Source organism: Primulina tabacum, chromosome 4, assembly GCF_025594145.1.
Source record: "Primulina tabacum isolate GXHZ01 chromosome 4, ASM2559414v2, whole genome shotgun sequence".
Taxonomy (NCBI): Eukaryota; Viridiplantae; Streptophyta; class Magnoliopsida; order Lamiales; family Gesneriaceae; genus Primulina; species Primulina tabacum.
In genome coordinates, this window is record NC_134553.1 from 48,336,270 (window position 1) to 48,361,124 (window position 24,855).

At 32.8% G+C, this 24,855-nt stretch overlaps 3 protein-coding genes across 3 annotated transcripts; 1 reads left to right on the forward strand and 2 right to left on the reverse strand.

Moving 5' to 3' along the window:
- Positions 1-2,672: 2,672 nt before the first annotated feature.
- On the reverse strand, positions 2,673-7,840 carry LOC142543616 (dolichol-phosphate mannosyltransferase subunit 1-like). Its single transcript, XM_075650980.1, is given in 9 exon segments — positions 2,673-2,873; positions 3,766-3,880; positions 3,961-4,125; positions 4,201-4,226; positions 4,700-4,737; positions 4,740-4,775; positions 4,861-4,894; positions 4,972-5,071; positions 7,640-7,840. Coding segments are annotated over 9 exon segments (720 nt in total). The 5' UTR covers positions 7,741-7,840; the 3' UTR covers positions 2,673-2,768.
- A 240-nt stretch (positions 7,841-8,080) lies between these two features.
- Positions 8,081-11,680, forward strand: LOC142542085 (uncharacterized protein At1g32220, chloroplastic-like). The gene is given in 9 exon segments (XM_075648526.1): positions 8,081-8,190; positions 8,588-8,731; positions 9,155-9,215; positions 9,217-9,261; positions 9,352-9,440; positions 9,637-9,692; positions 10,034-10,180; positions 10,896-11,021; positions 11,263-11,680. Coding segments are annotated over 9 exon segments (1,059 nt in total). The 3' UTR covers positions 11,544-11,680.
- Positions 11,681-11,769: 89 nt separating this feature from the next.
- On the reverse strand, positions 11,770-20,654 carry LOC142543615 (uncharacterized). The gene is made up of 11 exons (XM_075650979.1): positions 20,405-20,654; positions 19,799-20,082; positions 19,483-19,677; positions 18,205-18,551; positions 17,515-17,806; positions 15,465-15,623; positions 14,857-15,222; positions 13,591-13,656; positions 13,422-13,470; positions 12,903-13,026; positions 11,770-11,974 (listed from the first exon to the last, which is right to left on the reverse strand). The coding sequence occupies exons 1-11, from the start codon at positions 20,562-20,564 to the stop codon at positions 11,896-11,898; spliced, it is 2,121 nt and encodes a 706-aa protein (XP_075507094.1). The 5' UTR covers positions 20,565-20,654; the 3' UTR covers positions 11,770-11,895.
- Between the last annotated feature and the right edge of the window lie 4,201 nt (positions 20,655-24,855).

Here is a 24,855-nt window from a genome sequence, read left to right on the forward strand (position 1 = left end):
AAATTTTAAATATTATTATCAAAAATCATTATATCAAAATGTTAATGTCATTTGAAATAACGCTCAAACGATGATAATAATATTTTGTCATTAAATTGAGTTATTATGTTCGTTAAATGGAACTGCTGTAAATAAAAATAAAAAGAATAGAAAAATATTTTAAAAAATCTTATATTATTTTGTTTATCAAAATTTTAAAGAATAAATAAATATTTTTAAAATTTCAGTTTTTTTGTCATTTATTATATGAATAAATTTGATTTAAAAAGTAATTATTTTTTTGGACATGTTACAAATATTTATATTAAATTTCTATTAAAATACATCATTTTAAAGTTTTATTAAGATACATAACAATAATAACAACAATTTACAGACACTCTTTTAAAAAAATTAAAAAATATAATATTATATAAAAGTTTTTATATTTTATTTAGTACGATAGAAAGTAGTAAACATAAATTCTATAAAAATAACACACAACTTAAAACCATAATCGAAATTAAATAGAATGATATAATCAATGCAATTATCTAAATATAGTTTATAATTTCAAAAAACATCAAATTTAAATTTGAATTTTAAAAAATAAATTGAAAATGATTCGCATTTAATTACGTATTTATTTCAAATATTAATGTGATATGTAAATATATTAATAATGATAATTTTTTATAACATATTATTTTTGATAAAAAACTTTTCAGATATGACAAAAACTTTGTTTTTATATTTATATATATATATATATGTGTGTGTGCGCGTATAAACCATGTAAAAAAAAGAAATATAAATAATATCCTTAAATCAAAAAATAAAATGTATGGAAAAATAATAATAAAATTTTGATAATGAACGATATATTTTAAACTTGAATTTCTGTTGTTTCCATATGCTGGTAGATCGTATCAACGAACTAATCAGAATTTATGGGCTACATATATTTTTGAATGATTTAAAAGTAGTTTATGTTTTCAATTGAGTTCAGTTTCAATTTGAATAAAGAACATAAAAAACACATAATTCATAGATTACATTTAAATTGATATAAAAATTAATTAAATTCAAATTTAAACTAAAAAAGAATTGATATAATCAATTCAAACAATAATTGAAGTTTATATTTTCAAATTTCTTCAAATACATTTGAATTTTTTTAAAAGAAAATATATAATTCTTTATTACAAAAATATCCATAAAAATCGCATAAAATTAAATATTTACAATCAATTTATTGCAATTCATCTATTTCGAGATTAATGATACATCTTTCTTTTTTTAGAATTATAATTTTGACCGGAACTTAGTTTTTTAGGCAAAAACTCAACTTATATATATATTTGAATTCAAAATATATTCCGCACAACCTCGTTGGTATGAATCGTGTGATGGAACCAAGATATTAAATCATGTGATGGAACCGATGTCAAATCTTTGAATGCTATTTATTTTTTCAAGATATTCAGATTTAAATTTGAAATTAAAAGTGAAATTTATATTTTTCAAAAAATTCAATTTTAAAACTGAAATTTAAAAAAAAAATAATATGTTTTACGACAATTTTATTAATTTTCATACTTTAATTGATTACATATCAATTATCAAATATTTCAAATTATGTTATCCAATAGGCAAAAGAACTTCGAAAAGAAAATTTGAAAAGCCAACAATTTTATTGTTATTTTCAATTGAAAATTGTAATATTATTTAATATATTAGGAAATAATATTTCTTTTTTTATTTCCTTATTATTAAAAAATTTGGCGAAACTTATTAAATATAGCTGACAACTTTGCTTTTATTTATAAAAACAGAAATGGAATTATTAGGAAATAAAAATAAAAATTATAAAGGTATGATATTTCCTAATGAATTTTCAAAGAAAAATTCCCTTTTTTTTTTCCCAATGGACAGGCATTTCGTAACAATTCTTTATATTATGATGATGATGATGAGGAGGATTGATCCAAACTAAAAAGCTGACTTGTTTTTTATTCTCTCTTGTCGACCAAGAAAATTAGAAAATCAAGACAGGTTTTCCGAAATAGGATGCCTTTGGTTGTTCTTTTCACGGTTTAAAAACTATATCTTAAATAATAATTAATTTTAAAAATAAATCTACAAGAAGGCTTATTTAACTTTAAGAACAATCTCCTCTCTTATAAAATCTTCTCGTTGCGATATATCATCTTGAAAATCGACTAATCGACGCATAAAATTGAATCCCAGGAGCTGCTAGAGGATGCGGATGGCAAAATTTATGTACATACATAAATCTTGGAGCTTATTATGTTGTTGGGATACCTTGAGCTGTGCTCTTTGAGTTCTTACACATTGGAAGCATAGTAAGTTTCAGTCTCTCTGTGTTGTGTTTGCAGGGGTTGATACAGCAAGAAACGTGCATTGTCTATCCTTACTTCGATGTTTTGTCTCTTCAAAATACTTTAATTCACAAGTGGCACCAAGATTTCTGCAATCTGTGTGTGTATGTGTGTGCAGTTTGAGTGTGCATAGGCACCAATATATGTAGTTTATAACGAAACGTGGAAAGGCGATTTATGAATAATAGGGACTTTGGATGTGGATTATCCGCAGACTTGCTGTTCAAGCTGTGATACTTGTTATTGTAAACCTCTGCACTGATTGGGAACATGTGAGAAATTCCTGACATAATCAAAATATATTTGAATAATTTCAAAGCAAAAATTTATAAATTTCCTAAAGCTTATGAGATATTGTAAGTATAGAAATGAGTATTCTACTCTATTTCATGTTGTCACCAGAAGGTACAGAAGTCCCTTCAAATACTCGACAATTTCTGACCCCCCGAGCTTCGAGCTTCCATATACTCTATCAACAAAAGTGATTGGAACCTGAAAAAAAATAGAATGCGTAGAAATGGAGTTCACAACATTGACCAACACAAAAGCCGGTGCCTGAATATACCTCAAAATCTTTTATCAAATATTATTACAAGGCCAAAACCCAAGAAATTTTGTACTACAAATCTTGAGGTTTGTACGCTGGTTCAAGGTCAAAAGTGGTTCATTATATGAAATGATGGTGAGATTGTGAAAAGAACAAATGAAATATGTAAACGGACATCTTTGAAATTTTTAGCTACAAGAACAGCTTCTTTGAAGAAACAAAGGGTGGTGGTATAGCCATACTGCGATGCATTGATTGCCCTATGATCATGACATAGAGTCTCGACCAATAAGTTGAAATACGCTCTTTCAAGTAATTCATAAACTGGCCAATTTGGTGAATTTCCTGTTTGCAGTCATTGTGATTTCTGAAATGCCAATTGGACTTTTCAAGTCATTTGAGTTTTCTTGTACAAATTCATCGCCAACTCCAAAGTCCTTATTACTCCTACTAATTATTTAGGTCTTATATGGATGCTCTTTTTTTTCACATATTCAATAATTGCAAAAATTTAACAGTGTGTTCTGATCCCTAGCTAGAGTTAACTCCCTCTCTAGGAAATCATTACCGAGAATTGACACTGCTCTACGAAAAAAATCTTGCCAGGGTTACGCGCCCCACTCTTCTTCTTTTCCCCTTTTTTATACTTCCATATTTCAACTACTGTTCAACACCCAAGCTTGTTTCACGTCTAGCATGAATCCATGGTACTAAAATCAAAGCATATCACCAAATCACGGTAATGTGAAAATGGGAAAAAAAAGAAGCAGTCTTGAATTAAATCATTAATACAAACCAGCAAAATGAATAAATAAATTACATACATAAGATAATTACCTCTTCAATTTGGTAACCCTTTCTTGAAGCCCTAACAATCATCTCCATCTGGAAAACATACCCCTTACTCACAACAGAACTAATAACATCTTCAAGCACAGATTTCTGGTAGAGTCTGCACAAGAAAGGGTAACATCCAGTTTGTTCTTTGCATATGCAAGGAAGATGTCGATTATTCAGATAGTTATAAGGTACCGGAAAGAGCCAGTTAAGTCTGATACACCTGGCCAGAGAAAGGTTTGTGCAAGGACATTGGCTCCTCTGCTCGTTATTTTACGCATTAGATTCCATCCGTGCACCCCTCCATCTTTAACATATCGAGTTCCAGTGACGATGCTTGCACCCGTCTCCATCTGTTTCCTGTTCAAAAAATGTTCCTCAGAAAGTATGCTACCAGGACCACAGGAATCTATGTATTTGCTTGAATTTGCTTACTTAATGAAGCTTGGAAGGTATTTTGGCTGGTGAAGAGCATCAAAAGGAAACAAATCTCAGTAAGATTATGGACATTAAAAAATATTTGAAACAAAATTCACTGCTGTAAATCTATTACCAAATAAAACAGAACAAATGCTGCCCAAAAGCTGAAAAACAAGCAATGACATTTGCCTACTCATCTGAAAAGATCTCGGGCAGATTAACTTTCCTTTGATCTAAACAATGTATTCTTCTTCCTTTTAGGTTTAGACTTCACATTATCAGAAAATATATTGAGGCTCTGAATCTTGAATCTTAAGGTATGAACATCTTTCCAAACGTATTTTTCTTGTCATGTCGAACAGCAGAACATGTCAATAAAATATGTTATCACTTTGCGTTGTGGAAAATATAGGTTTATGGATGCCAAATCCTACTATATCATAAGGTCAAATGATATAAAAAATCCTATAATATTCTTTTTACAACCATTACTATTTAATAAGGGTAAACTTACATGGTGAGATAAATCAGCATCCATTATCACTACAAATTTCCAGAGGCATACTTCATCCCATGCACATAAGCAGTCCCTGAAATGAAAATCGTCAAGGGAGACCACAACTTCCAGAGGCATACTTCATGAACATTCTAAATATAGAAGAAGCCAAAACATACCCAAGCCAAGCTTCCTAGGTCTAGGTCTCAATAACTGCATTACCAGAGCTCCATGAGTATCATGAGAAATCATTAAATGCAAAAACGGTGACCTGATTTCTCAAAACTTACAATGCGATCTTCCCCATACACTTGTTGCAACTGTTCGATAATCTCCTGAGTTCCATCCGGACTCCCATCATCCACTATGATTATTTCAAAATTAACATTCCTGGTTGGGAAGCACAAAAGAATCACAACACTGACAAAGTCTAACGTGAGGAAGGAAGATTCAAAATTTTCTGAATATGAAATGAGAACTTCTAAGTAGATCAGGAACCTCTAGTTCTTCTATTTCATGCCGAAGGGGGCAGATTAAATGAGCAAAGTCATAGAAAGAATAGACTGATAAATTTCAAGATCACATTTGCAAATTCTATTGATAAAAACCAGTTACATATTATAGCTACCAGATCAATGTCAAGTAACCATGAAAAACGAATAAAGTGATAAACAACTGGCTATCATCACGTATAATGCATCTACATAACACTAGAATAAGCTCCCATTTAATTAAGAGTATTATAATACCTGATACAAATAGGGATAGCAACGGGTCGGGTCTAAACCCGGCCCCGTATTAAACCCAGCCCGTATTAAACCCGTCCTGCCATCAAGTGGATCCCAAGCGGGTCCGGAGATTCGATGGATCCGCCCCCCACCATATATATAGAGTTTTAATATGATGTACACCTAATATGTACACTTATGTGAGTATCGATGATGTAACAATCACCTATTTGATGCGCAATTTTTCTACGTTTCACATCAATACTCACATAAATATGCACGGTAGTTGTACATCATATCAAAACTATATATAGATATTAAATAAATGTATAAGTATCCATATAAATGTACATATTATATATATTATTAAGAAGTTATTTATATTTTTTATTTGTTGAATAATGTATATATTAATCCCAAATTTTAGTTCATACTATTATAAGATTGAAATAATTTTATTTATAAAGATGTGTTTAAAATGAAATATATAATTATAATTTTTATTTTGTTATGAGTTGAACATAAATTAATAGATTTAACTTGATCGGACCCATCGAGTTTGAGGTCCGGGCGAGGCGGGTTTAAAGTGAGGCGGGGCGGGTCTTGTATTTGGTCAAACCCACCACAGACCCGTCCCATTACCATCCATAGATACAACCACAAACAATTAACCCAATTTGATAAACAGAAAACAAGAGAAATGGATCAATCGAACAATAGCAGTAACAAGAAAATTGTAAAAATGGAAATTATGAAATAATATGAATGTAACAGCACGATATTTCCACTACATTCTAATCCACTCTCACTCAAGAAGAAAGAGCACAATCCTCTTGCTCTAGCTAAGCTAGTATAACAACACAATATGCATGAATGACCTATCCTTAACAACCCCTCTCTATTTATTCCTTCTCATTCTAGGCTCTTCCATTTATTTTGAGATATGGGCTTGGCCTCCTTTTGGGCTTCTGTCTCTCTTCCGGGCTTGGGTTTAACAACATTTCTTCCCCTAACAATACCACTTAGTTCTTATCATCTTTACAATATTCTATGAATTTTTAAATCATGTCTTGGCAATGAAATAGACTTGATGAAGAGCCACACGGTTATTGGTAACTAACTCAAAGATTTCACTCTTCATTTCTCATAGTTTATATTACCTGGATAAAATTGCCGTTTGCTAATTGAATATTGCACAGCCAACAAAATTACATATTAGCTCTTCAGAATCAATTTTTTTTTACTCCATCAAAAGTCTACACTTGTTGGTAACTATAATAGATACCCCAAAACTTCAAGAAAAAGAATACAGAGAGAATCCATTTGAAACCATAAGAATAGAAAAGAGGAAAAAAAACGAAGGAGAATATTAAAAAACTTGATAAAAATTATGGGCTCAATGTAAATATGTAATACTTTCACATCACGTAAAGGGTTCCTCTCACAACTTTTGTCCTTAAAAACTGGCATTCATTGATTGTGAGGTGCTTTTAAACAATCAATATTTGCAATTTCCATTGTATTGCTTATAAAATGAAAAGAAACACGACAGAATAGCTCTGAACATGCACAAAGCAACACAATTACGTTGAATATCACTTTGTGATTACTAATTAGTGGAGTTTTCAACTTACAGTAGGCACTGCAGTTCCAGAAAATATTAAAAGGAGACCATTGGAGCATCATTTAAACGTGTATACATACACCTTGTTGACAACAGAACTAATATGCAATTATGCAGCATGTAAGGAGCTTTTATGTATTCATTTCCTGCGCTTGGATGTTTGAATATCAGATGTCTATAATATCGGCAAAATTAGAGGAAACCTACAACCATCTATATCAAAAGGGAGCACAAAATTGGAACCAAACACTGATAACGAGTTCTGCTAAAACATCCTTGATGCAAAAATCTCCACGAATATCCAAAAATTAGACTTGTCAAATGCCAATCAGGCATATCGGTATCAATTGTAATGACATTTACGTTTTCCCGAGTATTAATTATCACCGATATTAAAAACGAAAACTCAATTAAAACACTCCTAAAGACGATCAACAAGAAATCAAACAAAAAAAATCCGAAATAGTAACACTTTAGAAACCTTCCAATTGCGATCAAATTGCAAAAATCCACGCGAAACGAGATCTTTTGTTTTGCATATTTTTTAAAAAAACAAAAAAATTCATCGAGCAGAGAAAATTAAAGAATTCGAAAGAAAGTACTCACGGAAGATGCTTGAAGATGAGGTAAACGACGAGAGCGATGTTGAGGCGTTCATTGTAGGTCGGGACAATTATACTGTACTTGTTCTTCTCCATATCCTCCATTTTCACCACCTAATTTCTGATCAATCCCATAAATGTTTTTTTTTCTTTATTTTTTTTAATATAATGAATAAGAACAAATAGACAATGCACATTTATTTTTGGCAAAAAATTGTTAATGGAGAATTAATATATCGATTAAATATTATTTATTTATTCAGTGTGAATATAAGATGTTGAAATATTTTCTATTCGTACGTATTGAGATCACAGAAATAGCATTGGTGCCACATTTGTCTGCAAGAAATCCATACATCAATTTCTGTCCAGAAAAGTGTAGAAAAAATCCATTGCCTTTCCTCTTGAATTGGCTCTCACGCGCAAGGAACACGCCATTGAAGTGATGACGTCATTCTTCTGCAGCCCCTCCATTTCCGCAGCTTCGTCACAACTGGGCAGGACCCTTTTTCCCTCGTCCAGTGCGTCGCATTTTCCGAGGCTATTTCGCTCTCGGTTTGTACTCGCTCGGGCTCTTGTTTTTTATTTTTTTTGATTGGTTTTCGTTTTTTTGGCGGAGTTGGATATGTTCTGAATGAAAAGCGTGGTTGAGTAGCAGTGGAATTAATGATAATGCTTTGATCTTTTGTGGCTTTGATTTGGAATTTAAAGGGGAAAACGAGAAAAAAGAGTAAATCACTTTTATGTTTCTCTCTCTCTTTTTTCGGCCCTGGAATTTTAAGTGATACATTGCTGCTAGTGGTGATCGATCACCAACTTTTTCTTGGCCGATTACTTCTTCATCGCCGAGCTGGTTATTGAGGTATTTTTACGGTGACGTGCATTCGGCATAACTCAAATGGAAAATTTACGCTATCTCGTGTGCGAGTGTTGGAAAAATGTGGTTTTCCAGGCCTTGGTGTTTGGTGGATCTCCAGGGCACGATGTTTATGGCTTCTAATCTCTCTATGAGGCTCATAGACTCTTGTGGTACATCACAGCATCCACAACAATGTGAAGCACGACCATTGAAGCCATTTATGCAACATGCTGTTTCGTATAGCACAACTCGATATGGATATCACTCCTAGCGATGGCTTTTTAACCCTTTTGTGAGGCTTCATAGCTCCTACCGCTCCTCTATGATAACCTAAATTTGGTTCTGAACAAAAATTGCAAATCTCATGTTTTCTTGTGTTAGCCCCCTATGTCTGTTAGACACACTCTGATCGTTGTTCTCGTTGTGGATTCTTTTACTCTTTAAAAACTATGAGTGATCTAGTTGACTGAGTATCACATTGACAACATGCGTAAGTACAAGAAAATTGTTGAAAATTGAAGTGCAATAGGACGGCTAGCTGTGGGTTGTAAACTGATTATTGCAATCATGATAGCTGCTCTTGACTTGTTTTACAAACTGCTTTTGACATGTTTGACATTATGGTGATAATGGTGATGACTTAATGTTTTTTCTTTATAGTATCCCTTTCAGGGTTGGTGTCAAATGCAGCTATGCAGAATCTAGTAGCATAAAGGATGCTACTGGCTGGTACAATTGATGTCTTGGCTGATATTGAGACCGAGAAAGTATGACCTTGGGATTAATCTTATTGCAAATTAAAACCTTAAGTTCTGCTAATTATCTAAAGTAGCTGTCATTACCCATTTTATTACCAGATTGTAGTATTAGGAGGCAGCGGCTTCGTGGGTACAGCAATATGTAGGGCTGCAATATCAAAGGGGATAGAAGTCATTAGTGTTAGCAGGTACAAGGATGTCTCTTTATGAAGCTAATTACCTGATTTCTCACTTTTATGAAAAGTAAAGTCCTAAGCTGCAGTTTTGTGCCAAATTATTCTCTAAAATCTGGGTTTCCCAAGATGATTGATTACATTATACTGCTGTATTCATCCTTCTCCGTGACTTTATTCTGTTTTCAAATTGCACCTCAATTGTTAACAGGTCAGGGCGTCCTTCGTACTCAGGCTCGTGGGTTGATCAAGTTAGTTGGGTGACAGGCAGGTGCTTTTTTGCTTTGTACGATGTGCAGATTTTGCATATATATTTGCTATATGAAACAATGTAATATTTATTTGCGGGTACTTCAAGCATTTCGGAAGAGTCTTAGTTGGGTGACAGGCAGGCAAATCAACCGAAGATTGATTTCATCCTCGAACTAGCATTAAGTAACAGTTTTAGAATCTTCTGTGTCAAACACCCTCCAATTTTCTTTTTATTGAAAAGGAAAAAAGTTGGAATATATGGCTGCGACAATTTTTCAGCGCTGTCTAAACCCATTGATCACAAACAAACCTCATTAATCCTGCTTAAGAATTGAATTGGTGTCTCAATCAAGCAGGGGATGTTTTCTATGTAAATTGGGATGAAGTGCTTGCTGGGGCTACTGCAGTTGTTTCTACACTTGGAGGTTTTGGCAGTGAGGAACAAATGCAAAGGATCAACGGCGAGGCTAATATCTTGGCCGTAAATGCTTCTAAAAAAATTGGTGAGAAATTATTCATTTCTCTTGTTGTGATATTCCAAGCTAGATAAGTTTTTTTGATCTGGTTCCAATTCGATATTCTGAAGTCATGGACTGTTTTTTGGATGATTCTTGAGGAGCAATGAGCTTGTTTTCCTGTACGTGTTATTTGCTAAATGTTTTGCTTGTCATATCTAGCTGTATCTAATCTATTCAAATGTGCTCAATATTGTATATACTTGCACTCTTTAATATCATGCATGACAGTTTGCGTAGTACCGATGATCTAATTATTAAAGGTTGGATTATATAGAAATCAATTTGTCCTCCTAAAACCTTTTTGCTAGTGCATGTCTTTATCTCAATGTTTTAAATCAGAGGGATATTGAAATAAATTTATTCTAAGAAGCGTATCTGCACTAGCAGACCTTTGAAATCCATTCTGGTTTTCTTTGCATTTTCTACCATTAGTTATGATTAAGTGCTAGATAGTCTGTCCATGATCTCTGTTCATCGTGATAAAAACTGCGTGTTTTTAAGTAAATTCTTGAGAAATTATTCCTGTACATTTTCATTGCAAGTTCAAATTTAAAAATTCTTGGAGCGACGGAATTTTACTAAAACCCGAGTAAAGCTCAGCTCTATGTATCATGTAAACCAGGAATCTTTTCATTTTACTCTACCACTCCACCCCTTTTATATGAACGAGGATCAATAGTTTATTTTCATTCCCGCGCAGGTATCCCGAAGTTCATATTGATATCGGTTCATGATTATAATCTACCATCATTTCTACTTAAATCCGGTTACTTCACTGGAAAGAGGAAAGCAGAATCTGAGGTTCTTTCCAAATATCCATCGTCAGGTAACTTCTGAGACACTTGCATTTTTATCAATTTTGCACAAACCCAAAACCCACCATTATCCCTCTGTGCGTACAAAAACTGTGTGTGTATGCCGGTGGAAATTAAAGCCAAAATAAGACGAGTTTACCACAATATACTGAATAATGTTTGGCCTTTGATTTTTTGGCATTCTTTTTTTGATGTTGCACTTATTTCTTTGTTATCTATGGTCAATTATTTTATTGTTTAAAATTTCTGCAGGTGTTGTCTTCAGACCGGGGTTTATATATGGGAAGAGAATGGTTGATGGATATGAGATTCCCCTGGACTTGATAGGCGAGCCGCTTGATAAATTTCTATCGGCTATTGAAAACTTCACCAAACCTTTGAACTCTTTACCTGCGTCAGATCTCCTTTTGGCACCTCCTGTCAGCGTAGACGATCTTGCCTTTGCTGTGGTAAGTGCAATAAGAGACGACAATTTCTTTGGCGTTTTCACGATAGAGCAAATCAAGGAAGCAGCAGCAGGAGCCAAGGTGTGAAATTTGCTAGCTGTTCGGAAGGCCATATGCGCTTCTCTAGTTAGGACTTCATGCAATTAAGGTTTATGCACATCTGACACTTTCAACTGAGTTACACTTGTAATAGCGCAAGTTACAATTTTAAACCGAGTCATTCACGCTGGCAGATGTCAAAAATCTTTTCTATTGAAATTCTAGAATACATGAAACATCATTCCCAGCTCCACTACTCACATATCAATTGGAAGAAAATAGTTATTCATTTTAATTTAAATTAGTGGTATTTCATAATTTCCTTCTGTAAACAATGAATTACTCCAACTCAGCTTCTAAAGAGAGAATATGCAGAGAATCAAGGCAATTCTATTCTTAGCTAAGGTAATGCCGGAACCATGTTCAAAGCCTTAATAATAAAGGCATATGTAAATGCATCTTCTCGGAGCCTCTCAAATCTGCATCACAAAAATAAAAATAAAAATTCATTTTTTTAAAAAAATGAATACATTATTTTTAACAAATTCTCTTAACAATGTATGCATTATTTATTTCCTTCATTTATTCCCATCAATAGGTGAATCGTAAATCAAAAAATTCCACATATTGCTAACAGCAGTCGATATCAAATAGGGATGGACGTCTAAAACGGATTTGAATACATCCAGCCTTAGAGGTACCTTTAAGGGATGTGGGAGGGGAGACATAACTAATTCACCCAAGGAAAAAGAAATAGCTGTCAAACTTAACATCTCATGAAGTTATTATGTGTTACTTGAATCAGTCAGGGATAATGAGACTTCAATTTCGAAGGAATGGAGATGATAATCATGTAACCTATCTCAATTAGTTTGTGATTAAGGCCTGTATGATGGTGAATGTTGCTTTCATTCAAGTACATGTAAAAAATCGGCCAAACAACGTTATTTCATGAGTCAAAGACCTCAGCCTTAAATCTATACGACACTTAAGCAGCAGCAAATCATATAGTTTTCATTTCAAAAGTAGAATTCCAAGTCTTGAAATGCAAAATAATTCACTACCTCAAAAATATAAACTATCTGAGGTCCCACAACAATTAACTTGAATCTTCTTCAGGAGTTGGTCCTTTGCACTAAACACGATATGTATATTTGCAGTAAGCTGTAAGCTTATGACGATGATGGGCAGTGCTAGAAATCCAAACAAGTGCCATGAACACTCAATTGCAAAATTTACTTTGCCTACTACTTAAGATGTGAATAAATGTTCGTTTCACACACTCTTGGAATGCTCAGATTCTGATTTAAGGATTCAAAAAAGTCTAATGACTCAGATGAACGGCTGACGTTGGAACAAAACTCATATTCACGCACCAACAAAATGAAAGATGCAAAAGTTTATCACCTTCCGGACTTTGAAAAATGCCCTGCACCAAGTTCACATTTAAACAGCAGAACATTATCATCAGTTTTCATCTCTCTCAACTTAGCAACAAATTTAGCTGGCTCAGAGTACATAACCCTCGGATCTGTCATGAAAAAAAGCTCAACGTTACCTCGAAAGATCAAGAATCTTTGTTTGATAGGCTAAACAATCCATGATCCACATCTTCATTGTATAAGTGACTTAGAAAGCATGAACAACATACAGAACATAACAAATCAAGCAAGCCATGACAGACAATAAATTGTGTAGGTTGGATATAGCTAGAATGACATTAGCTAAATAAATATCATGGTCATGAAATCATCCACATAAATGTATTCTAACTGAAAACCATAAGAGATGCAAAAGTTACGAGAGTGATTAAAATAAAAACAGTTGAACCCCTCTACCTGCTTTTAGCCTATCATGGAAGCTAAAATAAGTAATTGATTCCATTCCCATGACAGATATAGAAAGGTAAGCATTTTCTTAACTTACCATTTAGTCCAGCAGTTACAAGAATAGACGGATAATTTTGTGTTTTGACCTGTAAAAGTAAACTCACCTCTTAGCCTTACAAGCATCTTTGATGAACTAAAGATAAATCACATGAACTCTATTCCTTTATCAACAAGGAGACATAAAACCAGAATGATACGATACTCACGTTGTCAACTGGGGAATAAGACTTCATATAGAAGTAAAACTCTTCTTTGCGAGGATCACCCCATTCCTGAGGTAACAAAAGAAACAAGCAAGAGCAAACACGCTTTATTTGCAGTGCATAGCCGTACTTGTTGAACCATAATATCTTGCTAGATTCTAGAATGTTCTAAACTTCTAATATTCTAGTAGCATGTTGTAGATGAACTTACAACTTTGGCTCAATAAATTATAAATTAAGAATAATAATGCATAAATAATTATTACTGTTTGAAGATAGAGAAGAGAATGCTTAGACGAGAATTATAAGCCATAGTCCAAAACATGGCTTGCTTGCCCAAATGAAATGTATATTCAATCAATTCATACTCCAAAAAAGTTCATGAATTATCACAATGAAAATGTATTTTTCAGAAAATATTTCCTCCACTACGTACATTATTATACATCTATCAAAGTTTAGACTAACTTTACAATTGATTAAGCTACTCAAATGAAAACATGTGGTGTCAAGAGCTTATTGATCTTCATCATCTAGACACTGGCTAAACCAAGCATAATGCTTTCAACTCAACAGTTTTCAACAGTGAAACTACAAATATTGCCCAGTCAGAATGAAGGTTTTTCACGTAGCATATGTGCGGTCAGATGAAGGCATTTCCAAAAGTGAAACTACGAGTATGAAACAATATTAAAAGAAAAAATTATAAAAGAATATTTTCAACTAATAATGGGTACCCGGGGTCAATCCAGGTCACCGGAGTATGGGAAAACAACACCTTATTATAAACCAAATCAGGTTAATACTAAAAAATCAGTATAGTTGACTACCAGAATTAACAAGGATGGGCTTATTTTCTCTTATCACCCTAAATACAAAATCTGCAGACACAAGCGAGTCTAGAAAAACAGTCATACAAACACAAGTGAGATATAAAAACAAGGGGGTAAAATGTAACGGGGGGCATTGTGAGGTATTCAATTAAATACTTTGTTAGAGCTTTTTGAGAGGGGCGTGTAGAAAAAATATTTTGTTTTCTTCTTTACTCGTGGGTTTAATTCTTCGTGAGATTAACCTCAGACAACTTGTTGAGGGACAAATGAAGGATGAAACAAGGATTAATGATTCATAAACATGTATTTGGATGAAATTTCCAGATAAGGATTATAATTCCAACTATTCAATTTTTTAGATGAACTAAAGAATCATTAAGGGACAACATTACTCAAAATATACTCAAGAATTTGAAACCACGAAAAGTAAACTGACCTTCCACTCAGAAGTTGTAAGGGGAATAGTTGGATCAAGCATTGTGGTCAAAGCATCAACAAAAGGCACTCCAGCAACAGCAGCCTTAAACAGGTCAGGTCTCATGTTAAGAACAGCACCAACTAGCAAACCCCTGGCACTTCTTCCCTCAATGCAAATCTTTTCCACAGAAGAATACTTCTTTGCTATCAAATATTCAGCACAAGCAATAAAATCTGTGAAGGTATTTTTTTTCTTGAGCAGTTTACCATTTTCATACCATGGTCTGCCCATTTCACCACCTCCACGGACGTGGGCAACAGCAAAAATGAAACCCCTGTCTAACAAAGACAGCCTTGATGCCTTGAAATATGGATCGATACATGCCTATTCAAACTAGTAGCCGTAAGAAGAAAACCATGAAAAAAATGCAACTAGAGGTTTTCATGAATAAGCAAAAGTCGTTGTTGCTCACTGGAATAACTTGAACTTTTTACGGTTTATCCATGGATGGAAATCACAAAGCAATAAAATACACAAGAGTAATTTTGATATTGCAAAAGAAACTATGTCATGCAGCGATTTATTTCATTTCACATAAAACATTTATCAATAAAATGAGAGATTACCTCATACGAACCATAACCATAAAGAAGTAATGGATCTGAGCCGTCAAACTTAACTAGATCCTTCCGATAAACCATAGATATGGGTATTTGAGTGCCATCTAGAGCGGTGGCCCACTGTCTTTCAGTAATGTAATTTGCAGAATCAAAGCCTCCTAAGACCTGAATCAAAACACATTTACTTACAGCATTCATGATTTATCTTTTTAGATTCAAGAGTACTTATTAAAAGCTCAAACAAATATCATAGAGCAATAAAATGAAAACAAAAATTAGCTGAAACCAAGAAATGAATGCAAAGTATTAGTGATGTACATACTAATATACTACATAGATCCATCAATTATCCATGAAATAATAAAAGAAGACATAACCTTTACTCTGAAAGAATATAAAAACCTCAGCTATTTTTTCTTCACTATTTTCGTAGCCTTAACTTATGAACCTAGTGGATGTCAAATAATGCCAACGTGTCTCAAGCTAATGATTCCCCGTATTACGTTAGAGAAAGTCAAATGATCCCGAATAGATTTCATAATGCTCACATTCATGAAATCCTGGAACAGACTGTTATACACATAATTCAACAGTAAGAGTTAAAATAGACAAAGCATAGACTTAGCAGTAGCAACAGAAATTCAGATTGTACGTGAAAAATTAATCCTATGATAATATTAAATAAGAGATCTTCTATTACATCCAAAACGAGAACTTGAATTGAAAAAGCACTTAATCGAACAGCTTATTAGAGCATTGTAATATCCAGCTGCTGCGGACTAGCATATACAATAGCAGGCAAGAGAAATTTCCAAGTAAAGGTGTCTTGGCTGAACTAGCTGAACATACAGAATTTAAGATGCCAAGTAGTGTGGAATAGCTGCATATTGGGTAATGGAGTGTTGAGGGTGAGCTATGGCCAAAGATCATCTAGGCCCACAATAGACAAAGTCTACATGAGGAGGGCCCATAATGAAGTTTAAACAGCAGTTACACCAACACACACATCAGCAAGTTTCTATCTGGAATTGTTAAGGTGAAATATGGCGAAAATATTTCTCTCTTCTTTGCTCAGGGATTCGATCCTTTGTTGTGAGATTAACCTTGGGTACTTGTTCCTTATATTTCCAGCATGAATATACAACAACAATCAAAGCCTTTATACCACTAAAGGGGTTCGGCTATATGCAGCCTTATGTGTCATTGTGCTATATCCCATACTACGTCCCCATATATATTTAAATGAATTTTATCCCATTTTAGTGTTGCTAACCAAGTCTTCTCAGTCTCCCTCTTTCTCTGTTAATGTGCATATTTGTCATGATTTAACATTTCTGAACTGGGGCATTTATTGTTTGCCTAAACATACGTTCATGCCATCTTAATCATGCCTCTTGAAGTTTTTCCTAAATAGGCGCAACCCTAACTTTCTCTCGGATATTCTTATTTCTTATCTTGACCATCTTTTTACGTTTGCACATCCAACTTAACATCCTCATATTTGTGACTTTCATTTCTAGCATTGATATAAAATACAGAAAAAAAAAACTTACCTTCATTATCCTGTTTCACCCACTCTATTGTGCTAACTTCTTTTTTTAAAAAATAAATAAATTTCAGGCTGTTGTTCTAGGGAACACAAGAGAGTGAAACTTTCTAAAGTCAATTGAGTAGACAGCCGATTGTAACTGGGTTACTACGTGGCCAGGTACATGACAACAAAGTACAATATCAACTGAATTCCCGGCAGGCTTCTCAGGCCAGATACACTAAGCACAACTTCAGATATCTCTTGACTTCAAAATCCTAACTTTCTAGTTTCTACTATGTAGAAAACCAATGGCCAAAACTTTTCCTTTGTGTCATATTGTTATGAAGATAAAAACCTAAAAGAATAGCATCATATTTTGTTGTTTGGAGAAATAAATGAAAGTGAAATTCAAATAAATGAAAAGGTGAAAGAAATTTTGTGGATGGAAGTGCAACAAGAAGCTAAAAATTATACAAGTAAAAAGAAACTTAGAGTCAATTTTTGTAACAGTCATATGTGACTTACCACTTCTATCTTCTTGAGAACTGAAATGAGAGAATTCATATCATACTCATAAACAGAAGGAGGTGTCCTCATTGAGCTATAATGAAACCTTAAAATACTGGAAGAAAATTGAGACTCCGAGGAATCCAATGAGTATATAGGATCAACATAATCCACTGTCTGACCACCTTGAAGTTTATCGAGTGGCTCTCCGACAGCTGGAAGGCGATAAATAATTATCTTGGGCAAACCATCTTCACGCTCATAAACCACAAGATGATTGCTAAAGAGTTGCATCTCTTGAATGTTTACACTGGTCAAAGCATAAAAATTGTTAAATAAGCTTATCAGAAGAAGGAAAAGAATTGAACAGCACTGGCATGGAAGTAATTCATAATCTACTCAATAAACATGAAAACAGAATGGATAAAACTTAACGCATTCATTTGATCAAAATTCCCAGGAAAAAATCAAAACTATTGCTAGACATGAGCTTAGTATTAAAGGAATTTCCAGTGTCTTGTGCATTGAACTGACCTTCTTAATTAGATTTTACATTTTAGTGCTGTACAGGGTCCAAATTTCAACTAGAGGGCCATGTTGCACCACCCAATCAGCAAGCAATTATTTCCATATTTACTTTTGTTACGAAAACCTAGAAATTAACGAATTTCAAGGGTATGATTCAGTTGTGACTATCTGTTTTATTACCTTGAACGGTGAGGAAGAATGACAGTAGTATCCGATGTATTATCCAGTGGGCAAACAAGTAACTCCGAATTATAACATTTTTCACTTCTCCTCTTAATGAAGAAATGATTCCCACGATGACTCACAGATGTCTCTACGCCATCCAGACGCTGTGTTAAATTGATTAGCCCATTTTCAGGCTTTGAAATGTCAAGGTAAAAGACGAATCTTGTCATTTTGCTTTCAGATGCAACAAACAGAAATTTTTTGCTCTCAGAAGCAGCAAGATCTAGAGAAAATCTTTCATCCTTTTCATGATAAAGGCAAGAATTTGAAGATTGTTCTGTCCCTAAGTTATGTAACCATACCTGCCAAAATTAATATACCATGATTAGATGTCAATTAAAACCAAACAGATGAATCTGTTACTTTAGTTTTAGGTAAAGCACTAAGCAGTCGAGAACAATTTTTATGTCTTGCATTAAGGAAGCTCGGTTCCTTTGCCATCCTCATGTTTTGTAAGGCTAAACACATAGTGATTCGTGATTACAAGCAAGACAATCCCATTTTTATTAATTTCTGGCCTTCCTTTTTTTCCAGTTTTTGCTTCTCATTTAAATCTTAGGATCCCCAATTCCGTTACTAGGCTAAAAGGCTACTTTATAGAAGAGTGGGTACATTAGGTGGAAGATTCTCTGCAGAATGGAAACTCATTTGGAATAGCTTCTCCCTTTTAGGAGGCTCGACAAACCCAAATAAGACCTATGAATCTGAGCCAGAAAAAATAGATAGGCTAGGCTAAAAACATCTCCATGTCTTCTAAAACTTTTTCATTTCCTAAACATGTAGTCAGGAAACAATCAATACCAAATCGCCATGGTCTGATTCCCCATAAACACATGAAATAGGAGCATAATCTACCAAAAAAGACATATTATTTTATTTTTGAACAATAAGCCAGTAGACTCTTTCGGATTGCGATATTGTTCTAGGGTAAAATAGAGATAGCGCCAATGCATTTCATGGTCACAATACTCACAACTCAATTGGCAGATAAATTACCTGAACAAACTGGAGAAATTTCAATCATTTCCAAATGCAGAAAAACAGAAAGTTTCGGTGAATGTTTAAGGAAAAGGTGATGCAAGAACAGCATAAACCAACTCAGACCACATGCAATAAGTACAATAGAGAAACTTTTATGCTAATAGAGGAGTAAGTCTGCCGGGATCATTTAGGGTGCAAAGTACATAATTCACCAATAATTCCACATGACAAAACCTGCCTTTAAATGCTTACCTTGTCAGGGCGGTGGATCTCATCCATAGTAATATAAAGTAAAGCACTGTCACCAGCCCATTCAATTTGTGATGTAACTCCAACTAAAGGCTTCCCAACAGGTGTTTGAGACTCTGTATCAATTATATTAATAGAATAAATTTCATTTCCTTTTGTGTCTTCTGCATAAGCTACCAATTTATTGTTCGGGCTAACCTGAAGACAATGTTTCCAAAAAAATCGAGAAAAAATGGAAAACTGTCAGAAGAAAAACTGCAACCAAGGACAAAGCTGAAAATCGATGAAAAGAAGGGATTAAAATACAAGTAGGTCTTGCCTTGAAAGCATCAACGACATAAAATCCATGCTCTTGAGCTTTGACATTTTCATCAAGAATGACATGCTCTGGAGGTGCATCTGGTCCAGTTGGCATGGTATCATGAACAGAAGCAGGTCTACCAATATCAGCAACCGGGCGGCGGCAGTGTTGCACATATTCTTTACCCTCCAAAGTCCTTTTGTAATAATAGTAAGCTCCCCTTCGCAAAGGAGCAGATATGTCATCTTCTTTTACCCGACCTCTTATCTCACGGTATATTTGATCTTCTAATTGTTTGGTTCCTGAGAAATAGGAAATTAAATAGATATAAACCCACCCAGAAATGCACCGACCAACACATAAACAAGTTAATGGAACTGAATTCATCCCAACCATATATATATATAAACCATAGATACAGCTTTCATTATGTTAATTATCGGCCGAGGAATAAGGATAATAAAAAACTCTGTCTAAACAGACAGACACTTGAATAATCAGCCTATCGCTCCAAAGCAGAGTGAGAATTACAAAAAGAAATAAAATTTAAAAAAAAATTCAAGAGATCATAAGAACGAATCGAAAGTGTTTGTTTAGACAACATAAGCAATGAATAACACGAACCAGACATGACATGATCGAAATAAGCGTTTTCCCGTTTGAAATGAGCAAGAACCTCTGCGTCGGAGCGAGAGTCGTCGCGAAGCCAGTAGTAATTGTCGACTCTGAGGTCCCCAAACATCTCCATCTCATGCTTCACTCTCTTCGCCGATGGAGGTCCCATTTTCGACGAAGATAACACACTGGAAGTTCTTCTGCATGTGAGGTGGAGAAAATGAGGAGGATTAAAAGTGGCAGCGATGGAGTCAAGTGCACTTGGGGGGAAATTGAGGCGCTGTATTGGTTATAGACGATTTTCACGTAGTTTAAAAGTAGGTATTCAAATTAGATTTTTATATATTTCATAAAAGTTTAGTGGTATTCAATGTAAACTTTTGTATAATTTTAAAAAGTCGTGTGATATTCAAACTTGACTTTTAAAAACTCTACAAAAGTCTATAGGTATTCAAAATGTCAATAAACTTTTAATGACTCTATGGAATTCTATTAAGTACAAGAATTATAGTCTAAGGTACAATAATAAAATGTCAACAAAAGTCTTTGATTCAACCTAAAGATTTGGATGTACATTTAATTGAAAAATCTCCCAAATTCAATACAAACTTTCATTTTTTTCTCATCTATTTATTTTTCCTTTTATTTGTACTTTTTAAAAACATAATTAAAATTTAATTTTTTTATTAATTATTATATAACATTTTATTTTTAATTATTTTCTTTAATTTTAGTTAATCTATATATTAAATTATTGTTTAAGAAAATTCATACCGATATTATACCAAAATTTTCGGTATACCGAACCAAAAAAATCTTATATTTTAAAAAAATTATAATTTATTGTTTTAAAATATTATATATTTTAAAATTTTTGTATATTTTTTCCGGTATTTCGGTATATACCAAAATTTTCAAATTGGATATCGTTACCGTACCGTATCGAAATCTTCGGTATACTTAAAATTCGGTAAATTCAATATTTTTTTGTTATGGTAATCTCGGTATACCGAAAATTCGGTATTTTTTCCCACCCCTAACAGGGTTTGTATTGGCATGTGCTATATTACACAATTTTCTTTGAAAGAAGTGTCAATTTGATGAATTTCAAATTGAACTAAATAATGAAGCTCAATTGTCTTCATCAGCACAAGTTTATGAAGGTGACGACTTTGATCAATTATTTAATACTCAAAAACAACAACGAGCAAATGCTAATGCATGGAGGGATATCATAGACAATGGAATGTAGAACGATGTTGATCAAATTGTCAGTAATGATTAGATTTTTTTTATAAAAGACTACTCATTATTTTGAGTGTTCTTTTAATAAAATTTTATTATGAACTTATAAAAATATTATTCATTAATATGTTGAATTGACATAAAGAATTGAAATTTTGATTTCAATAAATTGGATAGTTCATTTGTCGTTTTTCACAAATTAAATTGATTTAACTTTTAAGTAAGTAAAATTCATTTACATTCATAAATAAAAAAATAATTTAAAATTGAAGAGGTAATTTATGTCCAATAATTATTTTAAAAAAATTAATAAAAAAATAAATCACAATTATAAACTACAAAATTCACATAATTCTATGAAAAAGTTTACAAAAATCTTGAAAAATAGTCTATAAGAAGAGTCTATGAAATTTGTTTTACAATTCTATGAGATTCCATAAAAGTCAATAAAAATCTATCAACTCCACAAAAGTCCATAATTTAAAAAAAGTCATTAAAAATCTTTGAATGTATAGAATGAATACACCTCCCTAAGGGAAAGGAGAGTGGGATATGAAAGTATTTAAAAAAAAGGATCTATAAGTGAATTTATTTAAATGTCCATGTGTTTAAGTGTAAATATATCATTAAATTTGATTACATATAATATGATAATATTAACATTTATTTCGATTTATTGTTTATTTTCGTTCGTCGATCGACTGGTTGAGGAAGAAAATTTCGACCACGTTTTGGTCGAAACGACCAAAAAACAGTAGTCTACCATGCGGTCGACCAAACAATGGTCCACCAAAACTTTGGTCGGACCAAAGCTTTTGGTCGACCAATGTTTGGTCGACCAATTCTTTGAAGAATTGGTCGATCAAAAGCTTGGTCAAAGATCAAAGTCGGTCGATCAATTTGGTCGATCGTTGATGGTCGATCGTTGTTGATTGTTGGGCATTGTATTGATTTTTATAATTATTGGACATTGTATTATGTTTGATAATCATTCGACATTGTATTGATCTTTTAATTATTGGACATTGTATTGATATTTTTTATTTCGATTTAAGTTTTATGGTGGAATTTTGTTGTTGGTCAGTTTTTGGGTCGACCCTGGTGATTTCTGGGTCGACCTTGTTGATCCATGTTGATATTGGGTCGACCATGTTGATCTCTGGGTCGACCGATGTTGATTTTGGGTTGATCAAAGTTGCTTTTGGGTCGACCTTTTTTCTAACACATGAATCCATAATTAAAAGAAAAATATGACCGATAATTACTTAGTTTTGACGGATAATTACACAATTTTGACCAATGTTGCATGTTTTTAACATATGAATCACATAATTTCACAATCATGTTCTATAATGTTACATATTATGACATATGAGTCATAATTTCACAGGTATGTTACATATGTTTTGACATATGAGCCACAATTTCACAATTATGTTATATATTTTATCATATGAATCACAATTTCACGACTATGTTACATGTTTTAATATATGAATCAGTGTTTTAACATATGAATCAGAATTTCACAACTATGTTACATGTTATAACATATGAATCATAATTTCACAATTATGTTATATATTTTAACATATGAATCACAATTTCACAACTATGTTCCATGTTTTAACATATGAATCACAATTTCACAACTATGTTCCATGTTTTAACATATGAATCACAAATTTCACAATTATGTTATATGTTTTAATATATGAATCACAATTTCATAACTTTGTTGCATGTTTTAACATATGAATCACAATTTCACAATTATGTTACATGTTTGAATATATAAATCACAATTACATAATCACAAGTATAGTATGTTCTATAATGTAATATGTTTTAACTTATTATGTTACATGTTTTGACGTATAAATCTCAATTTCACAACTATGTTACTATTTTAACATATGAATCACAATTTCAATCGAATTACATGTTTTAACATAAAAATCACAATTATATGTTATCACAATTTCAATTGAATTACATGTTTTAACATAAAAATCACAATTACATGTTTTAACATATGGATCATAATTTCACAACTATATTGCATATTTTAACATATGAATCACAATTTCATTACATAATATTACATGATCTAACATATGAAACACATATTTAACTTGGGTCGTCAAAGTAGCATTTATGTACCAACTTGGGTCGACCCAAAGTTCCAGCCTTTTGAGTATACCCAAAATTCCAATATTTTGGGTCGACCCAAAATTTTGTTGGTTGACTAAGAAGAAATTTCTTCTTGGTGGACCAACATTTTGGTCATTTGGTCTATCAAGAAGAAGACCACCATTTGGTCGACCAACACCAATTTCTTCTTGGTCGACCAAGGTGTTGGTTTTTTGGTCTACCAAGAAGAAATTTCTTCTTGGTCGACCAAGAAAGGTTTTCTTGGTCGACCAATTTAATTCTGGTCGACCAATTTTTCTGGGTGGAAGTTTTCTTGGTCGACCAATTTAATTCTGGTCGACCAATTTTTCTGGGTGGAAGGATAGATGGCTCGTAAATTTTAATTGAGAAATATGTGTGTCGACCGAGAAGAAAGAGAAGAAGACAATTAATTGATTAAGTTAAAAGTTTAATTACGGCTAATATAATAATCAGGAGTCAACTCATTGTTTCTTTAAAAAAAAGTCAGAGTCCTCGTTTTTTAAATAACTTCTTTCTCACTCCTACTTTTTTAATTGTACCGTGCACTTGGTCATCAATGAGTTTCATGCCTAAATAAGTAAATAGCTATGACTTCGGGGGATGATTTTTATTTATTTATTTATTTATTATTATTGTTGTTAGTTTTTTATAAAAATGGGAATAAAATAATATATAATAGAAATAGAAAAAAATATATTAATATAAATCTATTTTCAAAGACAATGATTAGATCCTAAGTCACAATGCGCTTATTATCCTCTTGGTGCTTTACAATAATGTCATGTTTGAATTAAATTACTTACCATTATTTATTTATAAATAATAAAGGTAATATAACAAAATTGGTATGTGGTATGACCAATCATGAAATTGTCACAACATCTAATTAATTTTGATAATTATCATATTATCTCTAATTTATTCTCACATATATATTATATATATAAATTATTATTATGTATCTTATCTTTTTATGATGATGAAATCTATGCAAAAACTTATGTGAAACGATCTCACGCGTCGTATTTTGTGAGACATAT